This window comes from Apium graveolens, chromosome 6, assembly GCF_009905375.1.
Source record: "Apium graveolens cultivar Ventura chromosome 6, ASM990537v1, whole genome shotgun sequence".
In the NCBI taxonomy this organism is placed as follows: domain Eukaryota; kingdom Viridiplantae; phylum Streptophyta; class Magnoliopsida; order Apiales; family Apiaceae; genus Apium; species Apium graveolens.
Genome location: NC_133652.1, coordinates 45,487,996 through 45,515,201, shown reverse-complemented (window position 1 = coordinate 45,515,201; position 27,206 = coordinate 45,487,996). Strand labels below are relative to the sequence as shown.

General features: G+C 34.2%; 2 protein-coding genes across 2 annotated transcripts; one reads left to right on the top strand and one right to left on the bottom strand.

Annotated features, from left to right (window-relative positions):
* Window positions 1-19,905: 19,905 nt before the first annotated feature.
* On the top strand, window positions 19,906-23,223 carry LOC141664054 (uncharacterized). The gene is made up of 3 exons (XM_074469914.1): window positions 19,906-20,149; window positions 20,311-20,577; window positions 22,409-23,223. The coding sequence occupies exons 1-3, from the start codon at window positions 20,011-20,013 to the stop codon at window positions 22,960-22,962; spliced, it is 960 nt and encodes a 319-aa protein (XP_074326015.1). The 5' UTR covers window positions 19,906-20,010; the 3' UTR covers window positions 22,963-23,223.
* Window positions 23,224-24,421: 1,198 nt separating this feature from the next.
* Window positions 24,422-26,691, bottom strand: LOC141668162 (uncharacterized). The gene is made up of 2 exons (XM_074474878.1): window positions 25,719-26,691; window positions 24,422-25,589 (listed from the first exon to the last, which is right to left on the bottom strand). Exons 1-2 carry the CDS (start codon window positions 26,524-26,526, stop codon window positions 25,465-25,467), a joined length of 933 nt encoding a protein of 310 aa, XP_074330979.1. The 5' UTR covers window positions 26,527-26,691; the 3' UTR covers window positions 24,422-25,464.
* Window positions 26,692-27,206: the final 515 nt, after the last annotated feature.

Here is a 27,206-nt window from a genome sequence, read left to right as displayed (position 1 = left end):
TTTTCCAGAATCAGATACTGATGATTCATCATCAAATCCTGATGATGATACTGATTCTGACACTGATGAGAACATGACAGATTATGATGTCATGCAAATGGCCGCATTGCTGGTTAAGGGCTTCAGGAGAATGCAATTCAGGAAGTCTATGAACAACAGAAGCTTCAGGAAGAAGTTCACTGAAGGTGAACGAAATTCAACTGGAAGAAAAGATGAAAAGGACTCTAGAGCTGGGAAGGTAGACAGGACAAAGATCAAATGCTACAACTGTGATGAACTTGGTCACTTTGCCACAGAGTGCAAGAAAACAAAGCATGACAAAGGGAAAAGCAAAGCCCTGATCACATCAAGCAAGAATTGGGTGAAATCCTTCAATTCTGAAGATGAAGACACATGCTATGCACTGATGGCCAGTCTTGATGATCCTGCTGCTTCTGAGCCTAAAGTACAAACTCATTTCTTATCTTTTGATAATGAAAACATATCTGAATTGAAATCTATTCTTAAATATTTGCATGGTAATTTTAAGAATAAGACTCTAGAAAATGATAGACTTATGACTGAAATTGAGATCCTGAAGTCTAGGAATGAACAGTTAGAGTATGACTTAATAAATCAGATAAATTTGAAGAAAGAATGTGAGAGAGCTAAACATTCAGTTAAGATTCTTGAGGCTAGATACAGTATGTTAGAAAATGATCTAGAAAATGAGAGAAAAACTCTTAAAGCCTAGACTGTTTCAGGAAAAAAGGTTCATGAGATAATCTCAAAGAAAACCTGGAAAGAATGCCTAGGCTATAAAGATGAAGTTAAGGATGTTGACACTGAAAATAAAATCACTCTTAAAACTCCTGTTAAGTTTATCTCTTCAGAAACTGATGAACCCAAATCCACTTTTGAAAAGGGTTCAACATCAGTATCACAAGAAAAACTGGTAAGTGATAACACTCTAAGAAAGGAAAGCAAGGAAACCATTATGTCTGTTAAGAAAGAAAAGAACATAGGACTTTTGTCAGCAAGACAATTGAAAAAAAAATATTTGAGGCTACTGATAAACCTCAAGCAAAAAGTCCTAAAAGAAATAGGAATGGTAAGCAAGGCATTTCTAAGGATTCAAATTACAAGGTTGTTCCCAATGCTCCTAGAAAAACTTGTTTTAACTGTGGAAATACTAATCATCTTGCTATTGATTGCAGGAGGAATAAGAAAAAGAGAACTGCTATTCCTGAGTCTGATGTTAGGGGTAGATCAATATTTTATAAACCATAAAATCCTTGTTTTCATTGTGGTAGTAGTTGGCATTCGATTTATACTTATAGTTCTTATCACAAGTTGTATCACAATTACTATGAACCTTTGCCTAAGTTTAAGAAAGTTGCTTGTATGCTTAATACTGTTGGTTTTACTAAATTTGCTTCTGACAAGATAAATCCTGACAAAGGAAAAACTGTCAAAAGTACTCCTGACACACAAAGGCTTAAGTTGTCCAAAAAGAGGGCCCAACAAGTGCGGGTCCTTAAAAATCCTTCTAATTAATTATTCTTCTAATTGTAGGGTAACAAGAAAAATACACTTATCTTGGATATTGGATGTTCAGGACACATGACTGGAAATAAATCCCTGCTGTCAAAATTTGAGAAGAAGGCTAGCCCAGATGTATCTTATGGAGATGGAAATGTAGGACATACTCTGGGATATGGAAACTTGATAATTGGAAAGGTAGCAATAGAGAATGTAGCTCTAGTGGATGGACTGAAGCATAATCTTCTAAGCATCAGTCAAATCACTAACAGAGGTTATCCTGTGGTATTCTATGACTCACACTGTGAAGTTGTTCATAATAAGTCAAAGAAAATTGTCTTGATAGGATACAGACATGGTAACATTCATGAAGCAAGGCTACATGAAAGTCTTGAAAAGGAAGCTACTTGCCTTATCTCTAAGGCATCAGTAGATGAGAGCTGGAACTGGCATAAGAAGCTCTCACATCTCAACTTCAATTCAATCAATAAACTTGCCAAGAAGGAGCTTGTAAGAGGATTGCCAAACATTCTATACTCAAGTGATGGACTTTGTGATGCTTGCCAAAAGTCTAAACAAAGAAGAGTATCTTTTAAAATCAAAACAGAATTCTCTATCTCGAAGCCATATCACATGCTGCACCTAGACCTTTTTGGACCAGTGAACATAATGTCCATCAACAAGAAAAGGTACACACTTGTAATTGCTGATAATTTCACTAGATATACATGTTTTTATTTTCTACACAGGAAGGATGAAACTCCGGAAATTCTTCTAGACCACATAAGGCAAATTGAAAATGGATCTACTCACAAAGTGAAAATCCTGAGAAGTGATAATGGTACTGAATTCAAGAACTCAAAGATGGAGGAATTCTGCAAGTACAAAGGAATAGAGCAACAATTCTCAGCTCCTGGTACACTTCAGCAAAATGGTGTTATTGAGAGGAAGAACAGAACCTTGATTAAAGCTGGCAGAACTCTGCTAGAAGAAGCAAAACTACCCACTTACTTTTGGGCCGAAGCAGTAAACACAACATGTTATACTCAGAATATCACTCTGATAAATAGACATGGTGTTACTCCTTATCAAATGCTAAAAGAAAAGAAGCCCAGTCTCAAACATCTTCATGCATTTGGATGTAAGTGCTTTGTTTTGAGAACTCATACTGATCAGCTTGGAAAGTTTGAATCAAAGGCTGATGAAGGAATCTTTGTTGGATACTCACCATCAAAAGCATACAGAGTGTTCAATCTGAGAACATACACTGTAGTAGTCTCCATAAATGTATCTTTTGATGATAAGAAGATTCCTGGTTTTAAAGAAGACACTCATGAAAGCTTAATCTTTGCAAATGAAAATGCATTGTTGGAATCTAAATCAAACTCTAATGAACTGTCAAATCCTGATGATCCAAATCCTGATACTCCTTCAGATTCTGAAGATAATCACTGTACCAATGATCCTGCACATGTTGAGGGGGAGCAACGACAAGGTTCAGCTGATGGTACTAACACTGAAGAATCATCTCAAGATTTGTCTCAATCTAATCTCTTAAAATCCAATGATGATTCAACATCAGATGAACATGAGTCAAGTCCCAATATCTCATCACGAGATAACACAACAGATTCAGGGGGAGCCTCAAATGCATTTGAAGAGGCATACAATTTGGGGGAGCATCTAGCTCCAGAAGAACACTTCCAAGTGCCAGAAAATGGACTAAGGATCATACTCCTGATCTGATCATTGGAAATCCTGATGATGGTGTAAAGACAAGAAGTGCAACTCAGAATGAATGTTTATATCATAATCTACTTTCAAAAGAAGAACCAAAGAAAGTAGAAGATGCACTTAAGGATGCAGACTGGGTCATGGCTATGCAAGAAGAATTGAATGAATTTGAAAGAAATAAAGTGTGGAAGCTGGTGCCTAGACCTAAGAATAGGTCGATTGTGGGCACATAATGGGTCTTTAGAAATAAGACTGATTCTGATGGAACTATCATCAGAAACAAGACAAGATTGGTGGCAAAAGGTTATTCCCAAAATGAAGGTATTGACTATGATGAGACATTTGCTCCTGTTTCTAGGTTGGAAGCAATCAGAATCTTCTTGGCATATGCTGCTCATAAGAAGTTCACGGTCTTCCAGATGGATGTCAAGAGTGCATTTCTCAATGGAGAACTTGAAAAAGAAGTCTATATTAAACAACCACCAGGATTTGAGGATACTAAACATCCTAACTATATTTACAGACTTGATAAAGCACTCTATGGACTGAAGCAAGCACCTAGAGCATGGTATGAAACCCTTGCTCAGAATCTACTTGAAAGTGGATTCAAAAGAGGTACAATAGATAAAACCCTATTTTATCTGAATAAAGGTAAAGATTTGCTTTTAGTCCAAATTTATGTGGATGATATCATTTTTGGATCAACTAATCAAACACTGTGTGATAAGTTTTCAAAGTTGATGCAATCAAGATATCAAATGAGTATGATGGGAGAGATGAGCTACTTCCTAGGCTTGCAGATTAAACAGACTGATAATGGAATCTATATCAATCAGTCCAAGTACACAAGAAATCTAATGAAGAGGTTTAATATGCAAGAAAGTGCAAGTGCAAGTAATCCTATGGAAACTGCTACAAAACTTGATCCAAATGAAGGTACAACAGTTGATGTCACATCTTACAGAGATATGATTGGTTCTCTGTTATACTTAACTGCTAGCAGGCCAGACATTATGTTTGCCACTTGTTTGTGTACAAGATTTCAGGTAAATCCAAGGGAGCCACATCTTATTGCAGTAAAGAGAATTTTCAGATACCTCAAGGGTACTATTTCACTTGGACTTTGGTATGCAAGGGAAGTTGATTTTGCATTATATGGATATTCAGATGCTGATTTTTCTAGATGCAAAATAGACAGGAAGAGTACATCAGGAAGCTGTCAGTTCTTGGGAGGCAGATTAGTCTCATGGTTCAGCAAGAAGCAGAAATCTATTTCTACTTCAACTGCTGAGGCTGAATATATTGCAGCTGGAAGTTACTGTGCTCAGTTGTTATGGATGAGAAATCAGCTCATGGAATATGGATTATCATTCTCAAAACTTCCTATATATTATGATAATCAAAGTGCTATTGTTATGACAGAAAATCCGGTGCAACACTCTCTTACAAAGCACATCAGTATCAGATATCACTTCATAAGAGAGCATGTCATGGAAGGAACCAAAGAGCTTCATTTTGTTCCTACTGATCAGCAGCTGGCTGATATCTTCATATAACCATTACCTGAAGCAACATTTACAAAGCTTGTGAATGAACTTGGTATGGTTAATTGGGATAAGTAAATTTTTATTTCAATTTATATTTGATCAAATCCTGATGTATATTGATCAAATCCTGATATGTCCTAAATGCTGTATTTTTAGATATTAAGCCAGAAATATTTGATGTATTCTATTTTATATGCATGATAAATTAAGTGAATTTATTTGATAATTGTGCATGTCCGAATAAATATATCACTGTCATCATTATACATCAGTCTAGGGAGACGCGCCTTAAAAAGAAATCTTTTGGTTAATTTATTAAGTTAACTCTACACTTAATCATTAATCAGTCCTCTAGTCCCTTGATATTTCTTTGGCTATTTAACCATCATTTCATCTCAGTCATATCATCATCTATTCTCACACAAAACTATTTTTTCTCTCTCTCTCTCTCTCTCTTATTTCTCCCTATTTTCTTCCTTCATAAAAATGGTTCTTGTAAACATGTTTATGAACTATGAAAACTTCAACGTCGGGTTTAGTTGTGATGACTGGGAGCGGGAATGGCACGTCACTGCCATTCCCGATGAGATATGGAACTTGGTTCCACAAGAGATTCATACAAATCTCTTGTTCTTTGAGATGGACTATCAACTCCATCTTGATCGCTTGGAAGAAGAATGGAGAGAGGCTCTTCTTCAGCAAGAACGGATCATCCGTCTTGCAGTGCTAGTTGTCAACAATAGGAGGAACTAATCGATAGCCTTCTTTCTTAGACCAAGGTTGTTGATGTTCACCATCTTAGACTAGGATTATCTTGTTATCTTTTGCATGTAATCTACAAATTTCATGAAATGTATTCTTTTGATATATTAATGAAATTTCTTTTGATTGCAAGATTTAGTCTTTGCCTATCTCGTATTATTTGCATATGAATGTTCTTGTTGAAGCCTGTTAATCCTTACTTCATCTACTTGAATTATATTTCTTGATGATTATTTTGATTAAAATTATGGTTGCTAATAATTTGTGATGTTTTGACAAACAAATCTTGAATTTGAATCGACATATCCTGAGCTAGTCAAATCTTGACAGAAGAAAGGTCTCAAATCCTGACGATAGGTCAGCACATTCTAATTCAGATTATTAGTGTTAATCAATCTCTGAGTAAGTTTTACTGTTGTAATTAAGTGTCTCACTTAATTAATGATTAATGGTGGATTATCATACAAACAAATTTCTATGGTTGTGTCTTGATATAACTGTCTGTATTTTGTATTTACTTCCGCAATTTACTCCACCATCAAACTCAATTACTCAGTAATTGTTTCCTGTTCGAAGTCAAATTCGCTAAGTTGCCTCCTTCATACGAGTGTGTTATACCTATTTCTGAATAGTGAAGCTATAAAACCAGAAGAATTCTGTGACACAATTCATCATACACATAGTTTCACTGTGCACATCTCACACTTACTCTCTCTCACGAGCTATTCACATCATGACAACGTCTGAAGTTTCACCACTCTTTAGTCAAACCACAATCATTCATGGAAATACATTTGGCACTAACAATTACTTAGCTCTACTTACACATCAGCAGCTACCATCATCTTTTAATGATATTCAGGATTTTCTTCTTCTATGTCCAATTGGGTATGCTCCCACAAATCATGTTAAGGTGTCATATAGGGATATCATGCAGGTCTGGAACACAGTTGTGGTAAATTCAACACATACTGGCTTTTTCTTTGAGTATAAGGACCAAAGATATGAAGTTGATGCTAACATTCTGCTTCAAGCCTTGAGATTGCCTGCTCTTGATGGTGCTCCTGATACTCATACCAATGAGCAGCTGTTTGATATGCTAAGGACTTTAGGTTATCAAAGAGAAATCACAACCATTGGAAAACTAGTCAGAACTAAACTAAAAAGAGAGTTTAATTTTTTCTTTGACTGCATCAGTAGGTGTTTCTTGAATAAGACAACAAACTTTGATGCTCTTCCATCCACTTCCCTGAGAATTGGGTACTCTCTTCTTAACTCTGGTAATTTTGATTATGGTAATACTATATTACAGTTCATAATTGCTAGGAGAGCAGATGTTTCAGGAGTAATAGGGTATACTGGATTTTTACAACTGATTTTCAATTATCTATGCCCTAATGCTATTTTTGATGATGATGAATTACTCCCTGTTTTTTAAATTTATGAAAAAGCAATCACTGATCATATTAAAAGGGATGAAAAGAACAAATTTTCAGGATCACCCTTTCTTCCTAGAGAATTCAGGCAATTTCTGTTAAGAAATAGACCTACTCCTACATAAGTGTCTGCAAATCCTGATGTTGGCACCTCTGTCACAGTTCCTGATGCTAAGACTCAGGAAATCACCCATCTTGTTTCTAACCCGAGCATTTCTTCTTCCAAACAGCAAACACAACAAGCCTCAAAATTAGCCTCCTCTGCTGTCTCTCAAAAGATATCAGTTGTAACAAAAAAAAGGCTGTTTAAGAAATCTGTCACATCTGGACAGAAAGCTAAACAAGTCTCACTGAGTGAGAGTGAGAAGAAGGAAGACTGCTTTCCAATCAAGAAAAGAAGACTAATCATACAAGAAGATTCTGAATCAGATGGTCAGATGCCAATAGGGTCCCTGTCAAAAATCAAGAAGTCCATTGATCAAAATCCTGATGAATTGATTGACACTACTGGAACCAAGGAGCCAACTACTGATGCTAGTGCTCTGCTTGACAAGCTTCCAGTAATTGAAGCAACTGCTGAACACAAGAAAACTGCAAAGAGCCAGTTGAAAAGAAAAAGTGAAGAATTAGTTGGATATATTAGAAAGAAGAAGAAGACTCAGTCTCTTGACAAGGATGTTAGTACACAGGAACCTAGGTCTCAAAGGGATTTAGCAACTGCAACACATCCAGTCACATAAGAACTATCTTCTCAAAGGGAAGATGTAGACATTGAGGCTGCACATATCATTATTAATATTGCTCAGAGTAATCTTCTTGTTGAGTCTGTTCAACTACTCCAGGAAAAACAAACTCATCAGGAGATACTGTCATAGGTGGATGCAATTATTAATGATCCTATTTTTGAGAAGAGTACACAAGAACCTTCACCAAGCATTGCTGAAGCAGCTCATATGTCTCAGACTCTACAAGAATCATCAGTTCAAAGTACTGATGATGGTCTTTCATATTCTCTTGACAGATCAAATCCTGATGTTGCAACAGCTCCTACTGAGAATCATCCTTCAACTGCACTAGCTACAATTGATGATCCATTACTAGTTGCTAGTTTGAAAAAGCATCCTGATGTGTTGTTTGTTCCTCCACTTTCATCACTTCCACTTGAGGAATCACTTTCAGGTATTGCTAACTTCTTATATATTCTCATGTTTGTATGATTATAAATAGTCTCTTATTTGAGGTTACCTCTATTTATATGATAAGCATATAACTCTTTTCATCCATCTCTTATTTCTTTGCTATATGTGTGATTGAGCCTTTCTGTGAGACTGTATGAAAATATCAAATTTAAAAAAAAAAGAGAAAAATATTTTGAGTGGCAGTCTCCTGTACTGGCAAAAGCAGAGGTAGTTTTGAGACAAGAATCTTATAAGTTTTTCTTTACTTATAAAGTTTCTTCTGTGAGAATAATGTTACTCTTAAAAGTAATATGTGGTGTGAGAAGTGATGAGATCACTTGAAAAGAACAGAGAGATTTAGGTGTTACCATGTTTCCGTTTCAGGATCCCATCAGCCACAGACATCTCTTTCAAAGAATCTGGATAAAGGCAAGGCAATTCTGCCTGGTTCTGCAAATACTTCTGATGGCTTGTCTGATTCTGATAATGAAAGTTATGCAGATGATTCTGATACAGCTCAGCTTAAAACTGCGATTGATGCATCTAAGAAGTCCAATATTGGTTCTTCTTCGCACTTCACTGAAAATCCTTCTTATTACAATCCTGATACTGAGTATTTTAGATAGATAGAATGGGATTATAAATGGAGACTTGTAAATACTTCTATCTCGTTTGCTGTTGGCCTGCAACACATTCATCGTGCCTATGATGAAATCTAAAATCCTGATCTGAAGTTGCATCTTAAGGCCTCAACCATTTCTGTTAAAGGAATTCATTATGAACTTGATGAAATGAAGAAGTCTCATGCTGGTGTCAAAGAGAAAATTGATGGATTTTTGCTTCACACACCTAACTCAGCTGAAATCAAAAGTGTGAAAAATACCATCAAAGATGTTAAATCTCAAGACAACATGGCGTCTAGATTTTCCTCTTTAGAAGACAAGGTTTCTTCTATAGGTGACAAAATGGATGCTCTGTTTTCTCTTCTTGCAAATACTGATGCCAAAAAGGGGGAGAAGATAATTGCTACAAAATGTACACCAAATTATATCCAGACAAAAGATAAAGATATTGATGATGATGGTGATAAGAATAATCCAGTTACAGATGTTCAAAATGCTTCTACTGCTCAACAAACTCAACATTCCAAGAAGAATGATTCTTCAGGACAAAGGAAGTCTATTGGTGCTTATAAAGCCAAGCACAAGACTACTGCTGGTGCTTCTGAGGATGATGACATTATAATCTCTAATTTAGCAGATGCTAAAGGGTTGTTCTTTCCTTATAGGCATAAGGAAACAGGTGAAGAGATTATCTTGTATTACAAAGACAAGAAGTTTGAGCAAAAGAATGCTCGGAGCGCTCTTGGGTATATAACTGAAGAATTTCATGATCTAACACCTGAAGAAGCAGTTATGCAACAAAAGGAGCTTTTGGCTCAAATTGAAGCTGAAGCTAACACTTCTAAGGGAAGAAGAAAAAGAGGTGGTAGATCTGGAAGAGCAAGAGGAAGAGGAAGAGGAGGAAGAACTTTTAAATCAAGTCAAGTGACTGCATTCAACTCTATTTTTCTGAATTTTCTATTCATAGAAGGTTATGTTCCTGTACAAGGAAATGAGGAAGATAAAGAAGTTCAGAATCCAGAAGAGTTGATTATACCAAGAAAGAAAAGATCATCCACTGACATTGATCAAGCTGATACAACAAATCAGAATGTAACTCCTGATGCAGATATAAATCCTGAAGTAAAAGCAGATCCTGATGCTATGAACCTGATAACTGATTTTGACTCTGATGAAACGGTGATCGAAGCATTAAATGATTCAACTCTTACTCTGGTAGTCACTCCTCATACTTCAGAGGTTGATGAAAAAGAAAAGGTTGATAGGAGGATAGATGATCAAGCATGCAAAGAATATTTGCAGAGAGTCTTAAAATCAAAGGGAGAGCTATGGAATAAAACAAAAGGGAAGATTAAAGATCTGTCTACAAGTTATGCTTCTCTCAGCAAGAAGGATAGAAGATGGAAAGATATTTATACATTTGACTATCATAAAGGGTTCAAGCATGTTGAATTTATGTCAGGAGGGTTAAGAGATTCTATTCCAGAACAGAAAGATGTTGATGAGTCCATCAAGAAACTTTCTTGGGTGGTATACAATAAAAAACTGAAACTTATCAAATCTCGAACCAAAAGAGGCATTGGTCATTCCTATATGGAGATTTTAGAATCTGATCTGTTAGATACAGATACTCTGACATAAAATCTTGGTGAAAGAATTTCTCTTTCACATCTTGAGAAAGTTGAAGCTGTGAAGATTGTTCATAGAAAGATAAATGATAATGATGTCAGAGAAGAGATTCTGTACTTTTTCAGGGATGGTAAAGTAAAAAGCTTTACATTGCAGTAACTCTTAATGGAGACTGTGATAGAATTGAAATACATTCACTATCTTCTTAGAGTTAAGAACAGTGTCACCAGAAACTGGTCTTCTATGATACTTGAAGTCATCAGAAGAAGAGTTATGATAAAAGATGTTAAATACATTGGTGATTATGTTCTTGAGTACAGAACTTATACTGGTCAAGAAATGCAGATGAAAAAGGGAGCTGCAGTGCTACAAGTTTTTCTCAACAGTCCTCAGTTATCCTTCAGTCCTGATCATGAAGATGTCAGTTTAAGCTACATGTTGATTGGTGATCTTGAGATAAGCAAAAGCTCAATTTTTAAGTTGAGATCAGCCATCTATCAGCTTGGAGAAGACACTGAAGAGAAGAGAGAGTTGAAGAAAAAACTTGTTAAAGTCCTACGAGACGAGGAAGAAAGATTGAAAAACTTTCTGGGAACAACTGTCAGTTATCTGAAGATACTGAAGTAAGCTTTACTCCTTGTACATTTTGTAGATTGGTTTTGGCATCATTGAGAATGGAATTTATGCTTCATTGCATTAAGCATAGATTGGGGAGATTGTTACATATTGAATTCTCAATGATCGGAAGAAGCTCAGGATCTGGCTGTTCGGGTGTCATCAGGATCTGATGTACCGTCAGGATTTGGCATGTCATCAGTATTTGAATATCATCAGTATTTGAAGACAGTCAACATTAGAGGATTTGTTCTGTTCCTTATAATGTGGAGCAGATATCTGTTACGTCTGAGTTATAGGACTTTATCTGTTTAGTTTAAGATATGTATCAGTTTCAGTTAGTTTTTGATAATGCATATCTTAGATTAATTTGTTGTAGCTGTGTAGTATATAAACACAGTTTAGGTCATCACTTAGTGTATCACACTCGAGGATCATTCGACTTAGCAGCTCTCAAGAACATCAGTATTTCTTGAGAGGATTTTGTAACAGTTTTTATCAGATATATAAAAAGCTGTTATATTTTGTTACTTGTTCGAAATATTTATACAATTGTATCCAACCCCCTTAAACAATTGTATCTTTACTGGGCAACAACCACCTAGTAAAGAATATTACAAACGAAAATTGGCTTTAAGTCTGCCACGAACTGAGGATTCTGTTTCTTAGGAATCAGGGTAATATTAGTAAAGATGAGCTGAGAATAAATGGTAACAGTTTCAAAGAATCCTCGAACTCTATTCACCACATATGCACTTAACACTTTCCAAAATTTCTGGTAAAACCCCGGCGTCATACCTTCTGGACCTGGACTTTTGTCTGGGTGCATATGAAAAAAGTGGTTTTCACTTCATTTTCCTCAATAGAAGATAACAGCATGTCATTTTGATCACTCTTAACCCTCGTACCGATGCCTTGAATAACTTCACTTCAATCAGTTTGGGAAGCCTTAAAAAGATTTACAAAATAATCTGAAATGACATTTTCCAAACCTGAACTCCAGTCTACAACTTGGCCCTCATCATTCCTAATGCTACAAACTTGAGTAAGAGATCTTCTATTCTTCATGGCACAGTGAAAGTACTTACTATTTTGGTCTCCCTCCTTCAACCACATTTGTTTTGCTCTTTGACGCCAAAAGACTTCTTACTGCAGATATATTTCATATAGTTGTTTTTGCTCCTCTTTTAATCTGTCAACTCAAGTGCTATCTCGACGGCCTTTCAACATTTTTATGTGATTTTTGCACTGTTGAAACCATTTTTTGAAACTACCAGTGATTTCACGACCCCAACTTGATAAGATTTATGAACACTCCGTAAGTGTCTCATAGAAAGAAATGCTAGTAGCACATAGGATTCACATGCCATATACATATCAACAATTTTTTGATGGAACCCCATTTTCATAAGAACGGATGCTAAAAAACCCCACTCTACGCGATCATAAGCCTTGCTTATGTCAACTCTTAGAGTCATCCATCCTTTTTTACCTCTGGATTTCCTCTTCATAAAGTGCATCAACTCGTGAGCAATCATGATATTATCAGTAATGAAATGACCAGGGATGAAAGCACTTTGAGTATTTGAGATGATCGAGTTCATGATTTTCTTAAGATGATTTGCTAGTACTTTTAAAATCAACTTGTAAAGAACATTGCAAAGGCAAATTGGCCTTAAGTCTGTCACGAACTGAGGATTCTGTTTCTTAGGAATCAGGGCAATATTGGTAGAGATGAGCTGAGAATAAATGGTAACAGTTTTAAAAAATCATCGAACTATATTCACCACATATGCACTTATCACTTTCCAAAATTTCTGGTAAACCCCAGCGTCATATCGTCTGGACCTGGATTTTTGTCCGGGGTGCATATGAAAAAGAGTGGCTTTCACTTCATTTTCCTCAATAGTAGATAACAGCATGTCATTTTGATCACTCGTAACCCTCGTACCGATGCCTTGAATAACTTCACTCCAATCAGTTTGGGAAGCCTTGAAAGATTTATAAAATAATCTGAAATGAAATTTTCCAAACCTGAACCCCAATATACAACTTGGTCCTCATCATTCCTAACGCTTCGAATTTGATTAAGAGATCTTCTAGTCTTCATGGCACAGTGAAAGTACTTACTGTTTTGGTCCCCCTCCTTCAGCCATATTTGCTTTGCTTTTTGACGCCAAAAGACTTCTTGTTGCATATATAATTCTAATAGCTGTTTTTGCTCCTCTTTTAATCTGTCAACTGAAGTTTTATCTCGACGGCCTTTCAACATTTTTATGTGCTTTTTGCACTGCTGAATTTGTTTTTTGAAACTACCAGTGATTTCATGACCCCAACTTGATAAGATTTCTGAACACTCCGCAAGTTTCTCATAGAATGATCTTCTATTAGCATTGTTCCACACTTCCTCTACAATTTTCTGGAACATAGGCTCTCTCGGCCATGCATTTTCAAAACAAAAAAGTTTAATCTGGATCATAATTTTAGTTTTATGAAGTTCCAACATAATTGGACAATGATCAGATGTGGATACCTTGAGATTTGACAATTTAGCGTCCGGAAAAATATTTGAGAATCCAGGGGAAACTAAAGCTCGATCCAACCTCACTTCGATCCACTGTGATGTTCCTTTATTTCTCTCCCAAGTGAATGGATAACCAGCCAGGTTCATGTCTTATAAGTTGCAATATTCTAAAACATCTCTAAAACCTTTTATTAATCTCTCCGGATAAGGTCTGCCTCCTTGCTTATCAGATTATGACACAACATTATTGAAATCACCTATTCAACATCATGAAAGGGTGTTAACATTAGACAATCTGCGTAGAAGATTCCAGGTTTCCTCACGTTTATTACGGCCAGGTTCACCGTAGACCCCTGTTAATCTGAAATTATCACCTTCTTCGTTTCGGACACAACATTATGAGAGATGTTTATCCCTACATTTCCTCCCTTTCTAATAGCTTTCACATTTTCAGGAGTGATTTTTGGATCTAGATTGACATCTTTTTTCTCTCTATGGCTGTTGTGTTTCTCCGTTTCCTTGTTGCAACCACCGCTTTCTATTCTAGTACGTAACCATTTCGCCCTTATCAGCTTGACTTGATTTCTGAGAGGGGCTCGCATCCATGGACCGTATGGTTTGGTAATATCAGCTTCATTATCATCAAATAACTTGCTACAAAACTTCTCTGAATGACCAATAATGCCACAAATAAAACAGAATGTAGGCACATTCTCATACTTGAAATTCACCCAGAACCAATTATCACCAGTCATCTTGAACTTCATTCTGCTTTTAAGCGGATTGCTTAGATTAACAGAGACTCGGATTCGCATGTATTCCCACCATATGCCAACAAAGTTATTCGGACAAGTATCAATAAAGTGGCCAATATAGTTTCCAATACCCTGTAAAAATCTTGGAAGTCATGAAACCTACCTTTAAATCATGCACATGTACCCATAGGTCCATAAAATTCAACTCCACGTACCTTGGATTATCTCCTTCCTTAAGACGGGTCATAAAAAGTGATGGTCTATTGAAATACGATGAACATCCCCCCATCACACGTTTTACATCTAACTCATGATAAAACTGAAATAAATATAGATTTGTATCCAACTCTTTCATGTATACTCCTTTGCCTGGCTTCCATAGAGCTGTCATGGTGTGCTGCATCGCAAGAAAATCTACTCTCCTTTCTGAAATAAACTTGCCCACCACACATAGTTTTGGATCAAAATTTTGTGTTTACAAGCCTTCCTCAAGCTCCTCGACATTTCCTATTTCGATTCCTCCTTCCTTTTCATCCTCCAATGCAATAGCATTTATACCATGCACCAGATTATTTACTGAATTCATGAGAATGACTGTGATTGACACAAGACAAACAGACGAATAAAAGACTTATGATTCAACAAACCATGTTAGATGACAAGACTTCAACCACAATAAATATTATCTTTAGATTTGGATCTAGGAGGTTAATTATAAATGTCGATGTAGTAGTTTTGTTGCAATCTAAGTTATTAATATATATTATTACAAATTTATTCTTTACGTGATTTGGAGTGATAAAAATGGTGTTTGGAATAGAGAGAAAGAGGATAAAGAGAACTATGATCATGACAAGGACGATGACGGCAAAGCGAATGAGTAATTGTAAATTTAGTTAACAGTTGTCTATCAACATTTTGATTAAGCACTTGTTTAAGTAATTAGTAGTTGTTTTTTGTGAACATTTAAGTAAGTCGTTTTGAATACCATGATAATGTAATTGGTTTAAGAGGATATTATATTTTATCAATTTAATTTTTTATTTTTATTGATTGAATTAAAATATTTTTTTAATATTTTTTAGCAGTAATTGATGTTATATAGTTTAATTACATTATATTAAATTATTTCAGTTTGTATGTAAAATACAAATAAAACGTGAATTAAATTTTTAAATACGATAAGTCTAAATCAACTTTACAAATATATTGTTACACTAAAATCAATTGATATCATTCATTTACGGACCTAAAAAATTGACCACTATCAAAGCAAAATCAATTATCTCATAAATTTGACCGCATTCATCAAAGAACCAGTTGATATAGGATTACCCGGGTTTAAAACATTCAAATAACCAGTGGTTATAATCTCTATTACGGATGGGTTTAATTTAGCGAATCAATTTTGAATGTCAGTTTACGAGGACCCCAATGATAATGTTGAATAGAGATATTAAATGACTACCCGTCACTTGTCAGTGACACCTGATCATATTAGGTCTATCACATTTGCAAGACACAACCACTTTGTCACATATGAATTTGACCATCAACGACAATTTAACACCATTTTTCTAGATTTTGACTATACTATATTTAACTTAACCAACAATTCTAGTCGAATTTAGTGAGTTTGACTGCTCTCGTATCAAAATCGCTGCTTATTTAGTCCATTTCGACTATGTTTTTTTATAGTACTTGTATTCCATTACATAAATTATATGATAACGATAAAATTATTATTTTAAAGTTTTAGTGATCATATTAATATAATCTTAACCTTTATAACAATTATTAGGTTTAGTTAAAAAATTTAATATATTAACTGACTACGGAGAGAAGAGGGTGGGAAAAAAATCAATAATGAATTTTATGTATTTTCTGTTAGACGGCAACAAAATTTATTTTTGAGAAGATATTAGGAACAAATAGTTATAATCAAATAATTTGTTGAAATTTTTACTCATTGACTCTACACTAAAATTAATTTTTTTAAAAAAAGCTTCGAGCATCTCCAATTATCCAACCCCTTAACTAAAAAATTTATTTAACATACCATAATTATAATTACAGATATTATCTAAAAATAATATGCTCTCCAATGATACAAAATATTAGCTAAAATTTTAGATAATCCGGTGAAATTGGTCATATTTGTTGAACCTCTGAAGACCTGTAGCAATATATCAAATCATTTGGTTAACATGTAAAAATAAAGCATTTTATTTATAACAAACAAAAATAATATTAACATACTATTTTTAAAATATAGATAACCATTATTGCCAACTCCGTCGAAGTACAATCTCCTACAGGTTCAATAAAATTTTTAGATAATCAGTATTTCAATTATTAAGTCAATCATTATAGCCAATAAACATTGGAGATACTCTTACAATACTACCCCCGGCCCCCAATAAACGCCCCTTTAATCTTTTGCATGTAGTTTAAGGTTAATAAAAATGATAGTTTAAAAAGGGTGCTGATAAAATATCACAACCGTTTATAAATTATATTTCAATTTTTTTTTCCTGAATAAAAGTAAAAATATTATATTTTAATTCGAAAAAGAAAGTTTAAAAATAATATGTAGAGCTATGACTTTTATATGACAGAAAATACATGAAATAAATTAAAAGAACGTTTATTCTTAGACGGAGAATATATAAATACGAAATACCAAATAATTTATTTAAATTGGAAGTTGTTATTATGGACATTTTTCTTTGAATTAGAAGGCAAAACATAGTTGTGTGATTTTATTAGGTAAAAATTGATTTTGTTACTTCTAAAATTAAGGTAAACTAGCATGATAACCCGGGTAAAGTACGGGTCACATTAAATTTCATTTTTTATTTCTTCAAATGCGGTGATAAAGTCGATCCATTTTTCGTAAAAATCCACTTCACAAGTCTTAATTCAGTCATTGGTAGCGGTTAATCGGCATTTATCGACCTTAAAAGGTGGATTATTCAGTCAGTAACATATATTGGCAAATCTAAAATAACTATCGATTAGTATTTTATTTTTATATATAAAAGATTGTAAATTCTTATAATCACCCATGTATATATATTTTAAGAAGTTGTCGATATTATCATTACAGGGTAATAAAACGTATTTTAAATATTATTGTACGAGTATTGTTGATTAAGTGTACATCTCATCAACTAAGTTTACATGAAATTAGTCATAAATTTTATTTTGTAATTTCAGTCACACCCCTACAATATATGAAAAAATTATTAGATCATTATAATATTTTTGAAACATTGTATTTTTGTATTTAAGTTAGATTTGTAAAATAATAATTTTATGCCTAGTTGAGTGCAAAATTCGAGATTATAAATTTCATAATGCAATCTTTTCATGACAATCCCATACAACTTTTTAGTTGGTTAAAAGAAGTTTTGTTATGTATTAAACATGTTGAAAGTACAAGGAGAATAATTTTCATAAGTCTCACATTTTTAACTAATTTAAATCTTAATTACGATATTTTCAATAGATCTATAATCACTTTTATCAATCTTTCGACCTTATATTTACTCCAACTTATTTCAAAGGTCCCATACCTCCTCATTTCGGTCACTCTTGGTCTAGGTACTACCACCTTATTATATTTTAAATTCGCTCATCTTCATATATGTATATTATATTTCTTTTGACTGCCTCTATTTCAACTTTAATAACTTCAAAGTTGCATATCATTACTTACGCATACCATATCTCATTCATATCTGATAATATTTCACTAAACTTCTCATATTAGATCGCTTTTAAAGCGTGGTGATCATATTCATAACTGGGATGGTGAATACAATGACGATATATGTGATGGTATATAAGACGATCTACACTTAAAATTCATGGTATTCCATCTAATCAGATTATTTTGTTTGAATTTTAGGATATGAAAGTTTTTTGTATTTGCTTTTGATTATCAACTTTGATAATGAATCTAAATTAGAAAAATGATATATAAATTACTTATAATTTTATTTTAAGAATTCTTTTCTAACCTAGTAATATGTTTAACGAATGCCAATTAAAATATTCGATCTAATGTATATATAATTTATGTAAAACAAAATATGGATAATAATTAAAAAAATATGATATTTGTGTAAATTATTCTTCATATAATTTGAATTTTAATCATTACATATTCATATTATTTATATAATGTGTATATATATATTAAATTACCGAAATGAGATTATTTTAAAGTTAATATAATAGGTGAGTTATTTAGAAAAATAGTTAATGATTTTGAGAAACGTATCAAATATTGTATTGGTACACAATAATTGTAGATGTGACATTTAGTTATTTAGTTCACGAGGTCATGGGTTCAACTCTAATTCAATGCATTTTTTGACATTAATATGATATGATTAAAGGGCATATAAGTAATTTACTAAATAGTCCATATGTAATAAATATAATATGATATGATTAAAGGGCATATAAATAATTTACTAAATAGGCTCAAAACCCATGTTCATATATATAATAAATATAATAGATCATAGACTAGTCATTTTTTTTGTTATTTCATTAACAAAATAATTTAAAAGTATCGCAAAAATCATCAAAATTAATTAATTTATTTATTCATGATAATAAAATGAGCAATAGTAAAAACAGAACAATATCATGCAAAATTGACCCCATATATTGGTCAGTGGGGGTAAACAACGGGTCAGAACCGGACCGAACCGGACCGGAATCGAAAGAACCGAGAACTGAAATAAGAATATTTTAAGAACCGAACCGGACCCGTTTATATGAAAGAACCGAATCGGAACCGAACCGTAAATTTCGGTTCGGTTCGGTTCTTAACCGAAAGAACCGGATTTATTTTTTATTTCATATTTATTTATTTTTCATATTATTTTATATTCTTACTTTTTAAATTTTGACTAGTTTTGATTATTTATTAAGGATAACTTAGTAAAAGAAATTTTTTGTTAATGGTGGATCATTTTGAATTCGATTACTTTGTAATATTTAAGAAGAAAAATATTTATAAAATTATTGAAAACTCCATAAATATTTAAAAAAAACGAGTAATACAATAAAAATCATATTTTTCTTAAAATTCATTAAAGTATTATAAATAAGAAAACATATTACGTAATATATATATACGTATATTTATAAATATTTTTGTATTTATTCATTTTTATACGATTCAGTTCAGTTCTTACGGTTTTAGTATGTTAAGAACCGAACCGAACTAAGAACCGAAATTTCTAGAAAAAAAGAACCGAATCGGATCCGAATTAGTTAAGAACCAAACAGAAACCGCAATTTTTGATCGGTTCGGTTCGGTTCTCGGTTCCGAATCGGGAAATGCTCACTCCTACTGGTCAGAGAAAAAACACATAACGTTATGATGGTTAAACCCGACCATATATAATAACCGACCACTATATTTAGTCGGTTTTAAGGCTTTAATCGACCGTTTTTGCTTAAAACCGTCCATTTATGTCGGTCAGTTTTGTCCTGTTTTACGGTAGTGTGACATCTGGATATGGTAACAATCTTGAGCTAAAAATAAATTAGCAAACCCTGTGGCTGACTGGCTGTTTACAAGATTTAACCAAACCCCTGTATAAAAAATAACATCTTAATTAATTGTTATATAGCATCATCTTATAGATCAAGGGTTGGATTGATGGATTCATCAATGGATACTGATTCAGAAACAGTGATGGTTATTAATAAGAATGAAGCTGAGGGTTTCGACAAGCCCAAACGCGAACGTCACTGGAAAACCCCTTCTCAAGTGGATGCTTTGGAGGCAGCCTTCACTGGTATTTGCATGTCATATATATTGTATATTTAATTATTTATTTATTTTGGCGGTTTTACGATTTATAATTTTGAGTGTATATGTAGATTTGATTCATGTTTAGGATTTCTGTTATGTTGTTGTATTTTTTAATTGGTCCATTATGATTGGTGGTTTGGACAGCTGCGATGTACCCGAGTTTGGCTGAAATGGATGAACTTGCGGAGAAAATAGGGTTGTCAGAGAGCCAAGTACGGATGTGGTTTTACCACAGAAGAATGAAGAATAAGAAGGAAGGTTCAAGAAAGAAGTCTTCAACAGTTTCGAAGAAAAAGAGGAGGATGATCACTTATTCGAGTAATGATGAATCAGAATCGGATACAGAGTCGGACGATGATCAGCTTGGCAGAGTTTCTCCTGGTGAATTTGGACAGCCTTCAAATGCAACAGGTATGTTTTATTGGTGTATCTGCAACCACATACTCAGAGTTTTTTTGGAATATATTTAAAATAATCGATGTATGTTGTATGTAGAAACCCTAAGAGTGTCTCTACTCCTATGATATATTGAGGAATTAAGGAGAGGTTTGCATTCATCTCACCTAGTGGCGAAACTAGAAAATGATGTTTGGATGGACGAACTTAGGGCAATTAAAAAAAATTAAAATAATATTTTAATATATGTTTGTTTGCATTATTTTTTTTTCTTTTGCTAAATTGTTTGCATTAATATTGATCAATTCACCTTTTTCCAGTGGTCTGCTTATAGTTATTTGAAAATTGACATAACGTAAAGCTTATCCTACATTTTTCTCTGAACTCTGTAAGTGAAACCGTGATAACATATGTATAGCATCTGTATATACTTCCACAACCAATTCACACTAAACTTTTGAAGATCAAAATAAATTGTATTAGTAGAAATGAATAAGAGTATATAATATTTAGTGGAAAGTTGGCTGGTCAAAAAGTTGCAAAGAAAGCAAATTTCTCAGGACACACCCATGAGGAGTTGGGTGGGCGGATGACCACCCATCCGCCTGTGGTTCTGCCCTGATCTCACCTACTCTTCCTAAAGCTAGCATGGATATCCTCGATATTTTTTAAATTTATTTTTATATACAATTTATTAGATTACCTATCAGTTATCACTCATTCCATGATTTATCTGTAAGTGCAGTTGGCTGTGAAGTTCGCTGTCCCCAAATAAATAATTATGGTTGTTCTTTGTATAATTTGTAAGAGGAGGCGCAGAATAACTTGCAGGAAGTTTTAATTTTTATCATAATAATGTGTTCAATAATGTTATCCTAGTGGTCTGACTATCCTCACATATCTTGTACCATAAGATATATATTTATTAATATAAATGTCATAATATGATTATTTTTTTTGAAATGAATAATATTGGAAGGTTTGTTTGTAAACAGTAAAAGGAACTGGAACAAAATTTATAACTTTTATAACCTAAAATTTAACTCTAATAAGATCTTCGAATAGTGGCCATCAGTTTTGCCAGGTCTCTTAATTCATCCGCAATTTGTAGGATACCTTAAATGGAAAACACTACTGTTCTATACAATACAATAACAATGCTGCCCGGTTGAACATATATGTAGGACTATAATGAGTACTTCCACAATTAGCAATCCATATGTATTGTATATTATTAGATAAATGCTTCACTTTCTTAAAGGTATCTTGCATGTTTGTTATATTCAAAATTAAATGGTTTAAGCAAGCATTAAGAATTGTATAATCTCTTTGATGGGTTTAATTGGACCTGGTTGTGCCTGTAAAATTGTAGCACCATTCTTATCTTTTCATCGTGTATTTGATGAAAATTTCTAATGAGAACACGTATAGATGAAGGGAATGTAAGTAGGTAATCAGAGGCTAGAAATACCCCGATCTGCTCCTAATTACTTAAAAAACGTTGTCATGGTTTTTTTATTCATTATTGCATTATGACATGCGGGATCTTTCATTACAAAAACAGACTACAGTATAGATACTTTTAATTGGATAGAGTCTTTTCCACATGAAAAATGTATAGAAGAAAGAAGATGCATCCTTAATTTTTTACTTCAGCATGATTTAAACTGTTCCATTTTTGTTCTTTTGTGTTTACCAGAATACCGAATATGTCAGTCCATCATTGTCAAATATGTTGTTGCGACTTGAAATGCCCCTCTTCCTTGTTGAGGATTTTTCCTTCTAACTGGATCTGTTGTTGCTATGCTCTCTGTTTAACATTTTTTTATCGTTTATTTTTCGACAGCGTTGACTGATCATTGGGGAGGTTCTGGTACTTCTGATGGTAGGATAGGCAAAAGCTCTAAGCTTAAAAATATCAAATTGGAATATACCCCTCCTGAAGAGGCTCAAAGTCCGCATTCTCAAAGTTTGATGAAGTCTACTTGCCTTGAATCACACTTCTTTGCTCACTCCCGAAGAGCGAGTGAGGAGAACGAGACATCGAAGAAGAGCCTCAGCAACCTCGAGGCCGAGCTTGACGATGTGCAGAAGAAAGTACAGAGTGCTAAGAAAGAGGTTAAAGATCTTAAGAGCAAGTTGGAGAAAGATGATTTGATTGCTTCTTGGAGATCTGAGGTCACTTCCCTTAAAGCAGAACTTGCTGCTGCAAAGGTAGAAAAAAATTCTGCAGCTGAACGCTTTAAAGAGAAGATTAAAGCGAAGAACCAAGAGATCGAAGACCTTCGTCGGCAACTAGCGACTGAGCGTGCACGGCATAAGGAAGAGAAAGAGGAGGCATATGCTCGATTTGGCAAGGATGTCGTTGCCTTGATTGGGAAGTTCAAAGCTGCAGCCTGAAAATATGCAGAGGAGGTTGGGAGGTAACCGAGCCAATTGCTGATGAGTAGTCACACATTACATTTTTCTCTTTGCACCACAATTGTGATGGCTTGTTTTAACTGTTTCTATCTTTGCTGCAGTATCGTAAATTCATGATAATTGTAATTGTTTCAAGGCAGCTCTCATTACTTTCGTCAGTGGTCGTGAACTTGTTGGTGTTTATTATCACAAGTATATAAAGTATATCATAACGTTGCTGAAAAATCGGAATTAGTATTATTGTTCTGAGTGCTGTCTCTTTTCCCATGCAAGTAACTTGAAAAGTGAGGCAACCAAAGGACCAAACACCCTATATAATTTTGCTTTATTCTGGTTACTGCTGAATATTACTAGTCTGAGCTCTTGGATTTATTTTAGACTATTCAAACATATGAAAGTAAAAACCTTTTACCAATATATTTTTGGCTGTAAATTATTGGTCAAGTATTGCAATATTACTCAGCACAACAGCACAAAGTTAAAAAAATCTAGTTGCAGGAACATGCGGATCCAGAGAGCCTTATGTGTTCATTAGATAGTTGCGTAAAATAAGTGTTTGCACGAGGATGTAGGATGTGCGTGTGTACAATTATCTCCAGAAAGGGTCAATTTTTCGTTTGTGATACAATTTTATGTCATGCTTTAAAGAGTTATTATTAACCTATCACCAAAAATATTTGTAACAGAGTACATTCTCACAGTATTAGTACCACTCTTGTAATATAACCCAATTATACTCGCAGTCGCAGTACCCAGTCTTGTAATATAACCCAATTATCTCGCATTTTTGGTGTTTTACATTATGAAAAGCTATCTCTGAAATGGAGTAGTATCCGTTGTTATAGTATCGAGTTGTGCGCCAGTGGTAAAGTGCTAGTTGCACTTATGAGACTGTCTTTCTTTTCCCAATCAAAGTCTGGATTGGTTTAGTGTTCCGTAGGTTCCAAAAGGTGGCGCCACGCCAAAGAGAATGGAGAGACAGCCTTGTCTGATGTGATGACATTCGTACGTGTTCCTTGTGCCAATTTTAATATCCAGGTTAGTGTCTAACAGATTTGTAATTATCACTTCTTCTACCGTCAACTAAGAATTTTGATAACAAAGTAGTAACCTTCAAGTATTTACTTGTGTGCTGTGATCTGTGAATACTCTCACAAGCCAAACATATTTACCATTTAAATTTTTATTTAATATACTTAAGAATTTAAATTTCAAGTAACTAGTATTACTTTTTACTCCTAAACTAAAATTCAGGCTTTGAACTTTGTCACTTTGGTGAAACTTGTTGTACAAACAGATCATATTATTAACAATTTAAGAGCTTCATGCTGTAATGATTTTAATTATAAATCTATATAACATGTACACAAATTATGATTAGATAATTCAACAGCACATGGCTAATAACACCTAATGTACAGTTATAAGCATCAAATTATTGTACTTCAAGGCGTTGTTTATTAGCAAACTATACAAAGGTACATAACATTTGTCACTCGGATTCAGAAATTAACTTCTAGATCATTTCTAAATGACCTTACACTTGATTTTTCGAAAGGATAAGTGGCATTGTCGGACATTCTTGGCTTTCTAGCATATGTACAACATGCTTCATTGAAGGTCTGTCTACGGGATGCCATCCTATGCACCATAATCCAACGATTGTTTGTTTTTTTTGCTATGTTTGAATCTTCTTCTTTCTCTATTGAATTGCTACTTCTCCACCTTCCTCCAAACAATGAAATATCCATTCAGGAAAGTAAGTTTCCGTGCTGTTTTCCCCTGTGTTATTGTTCCTTGCTCCCACCATTTCAAGCAATAACATTCCAAAACTGTAAACATCTGATTTTGATGACACATTCCCGAAATTCCTAGAAAATACTTCCGGTGCAATGTAGCCAATGGTCCCCTTAGCCATAGTCGCTCTGGTCCTTGGAACACAACTTGGCCAACCCAAAATCAGATATTTTGGGATTGAAATTCTGGTCCAAGATAATATTATGAGGTTTGATATCAAAATGAAGGATTTGCTGAGCGCATCCTAAGTGAAGATATTCAATTCCTTTAGCTATGCCTAGAGCAATTTCTTGCATCTTCTCCCAGCCAAGGAAATTGTTCTGATGAATTTTGCCTCTGTATGTGAACTTTTCTAGAGAATGATTAGGTTGGAACTCGTAAACTAGAGCTCGATTGCAGCCATCAGCACAATACCCCACCAAGCGAACCACATTTACATGATAGATTCTCCCTATAGTTCCCACTTTATTGATAAAATCATCCCCATTACCTTTCGGATCGCTATTTAGGATCTTAACTGCTACAACAATTTCACTGCTGATTTGACCTTTATAGACTGATCAATAACCTCCTTGTCCTAATTTATCAACAAAGTTACTAGTGATTTTTTTGATATCAGCATATGAGTATCTTGTTGGTTTCATCGCTTGGTAATCCGCCAGAAACATTTTAATTTTCAGTTGATTACATTTTTTTGTGTCTATATGATCTATTTAAATAATAAAGTGATACTACAAGGACAAGCACAATTAGAGTAGCACCTGCAACAATATTTGCAATAGGCTCAACTGATTCCTCGTGTTGTCGATCTGTAATATAATGGAGTAGCATGTTGGTTAGCTCCTCATTATTTACAAGTACATAGGAATACTGTGATTGCAAAATGTTGTAGCATGCATCACAATGTTTAGAGTGTATCAGAGATATAATGAACGTACCTTTAGAGAAACATTCAGTACTGAGATCACCTGTTTCGATCTTACTGCTAGTACTATTCTTTCTCAGCTTACAGTACTCTCTCTTGGCTTCACATTTCCCACAATTTGGATTTGACCAATTGATGATAAACCTAATGTATGCCTCAAGAATTTTATATGGAAGAGAAGAATCAAACACCTTGGTGCAGGAGGTTATGGATGGTCGAGTATTAGGGCGTCTTACATCCTCCAGACAGTAGACTGGGAAACATTGTCCACTAATGGATGTAAGAAATAAAGGGACCAATCCATAGAAAAAATAATTATCTTTAATTCCTGACGAACAACTGACAAATGTGGCATTAGTGAATATATAGTGATCTGCTTCTGTTTGCTCTGGGTACATACAAAGACGGAATTTACCAAAGTGAGGAGGTGAAGATGGGGATGAAGTTGACAGGCAAACAAGTTTAAGACTGTTGGTTAGCTGTTGACTAACAAATACTCTCTCTTGAGATGAGTAGTTGATCGATTCAACTGACATATTTGTCGAAAGGAAGAGCTGGGTTCCTTGGACGGATGTGTTTGCAAGGTATTGGAACTGCATCAAAGTCTTTCCTCTGTGAGAAGAAACTCCAAAACCAGGATAGCCACAGTGTGCAGGCTGCTTGTCTTCGAGCCAAAATAGGAACCGGATATCTGGGCCGTGATGGGAGCATCTTGTGTTCCAGCACTCCTCACCGGAATCTTCTGCTTTTGCTGCTACAACTCCTCTTATTGCAAGCACTAGCATAATTACGGAAAGATCAACTAGTACCTGGAAACCCATTGATTAGCTAACTGAAATTTATTCAACATGTATGGCATTCAATGTTGCACCCAACTTATCATAAACTGGGGTATGTATCAAGGCATGCCCTGATTGAATACCAGATTTTGTAACATAATTTAAAATCCTACTTGAATACCATAAAATTCTGATACATTTTTAAAATCACAGTTGAATACACCTGAATTTTATGAATGAAAAAAAATTCTTTAAAATCCAAGTTCAATACATCCCGAATTTTTCTTTGGTTTGACTACAAAGATTCGTACAGCATTTAGGAACTTGTTAAATTGGCTTGCGTAAATGAATTTACTACTTGAAAATATATTTTTGAAAGATCTGTACTTTGAATAGAATAGACGAATCTAATACCTTTTTTTCTCTGTACCAAACCGCATATTAAGCTAAGAACAAGAGTATGGGTAGAAGGAGTTTGCAATCTGTAATCAAAGTATGTTGGCATTGGTAATCTTAAACTTGTATTTTGTATTTATTGCATTGATTGTAATCTTGCATTGGAGATTTGGTTCGTATTGATAGAAAGATTTTAGGATCATGAAGAATAAATCAATAGAGAAATTATAGGAATCAGTCAGTCCATTATCCAATATTGATTGTCTAGGTTTTGCTTTCAAGTTTTATCTATATATTGTACTGCTCCTTACGAATAAAATTATGTC

Excerpts from the sequence above, each read along its gene's own strand:
- LOC141664054 (XM_074469914.1), top strand. The coding sequence starts at position 20,011 with ATGGATTCATCAATGGATACTGATTCAGAAACAGTGATGGTTATTAAT. Across the intron at positions 20,150-20,310 it reads TTTGGAGGCAGCCTTCACTG|CTGCGATGTACCCGAGTTTG; the intron begins GTATTTGCATGT and ends TGGTTTGGACAG. Across the intron at positions 20,578-22,408 it reads ACAGCCTTCAAATGCAACAG|CGTTGACTGATCATTGGGGA; the intron begins GTATGTTTTATT and ends ATTTTTCGACAG.
- LOC141668162 (XM_074474878.1), bottom strand. The coding sequence starts at position 26,526 with ATGGGTTTCCAGGTACTAGTTGATCTTTCCGTAATTATGCTAGTGCTT. Across the intron at positions 25,590-25,718 it reads TACTGAATGTTTCTCTAAAG|ATCGACAACACGAGGAATCA; the intron begins GTACGTTCATTA and ends ATTATATTACAG.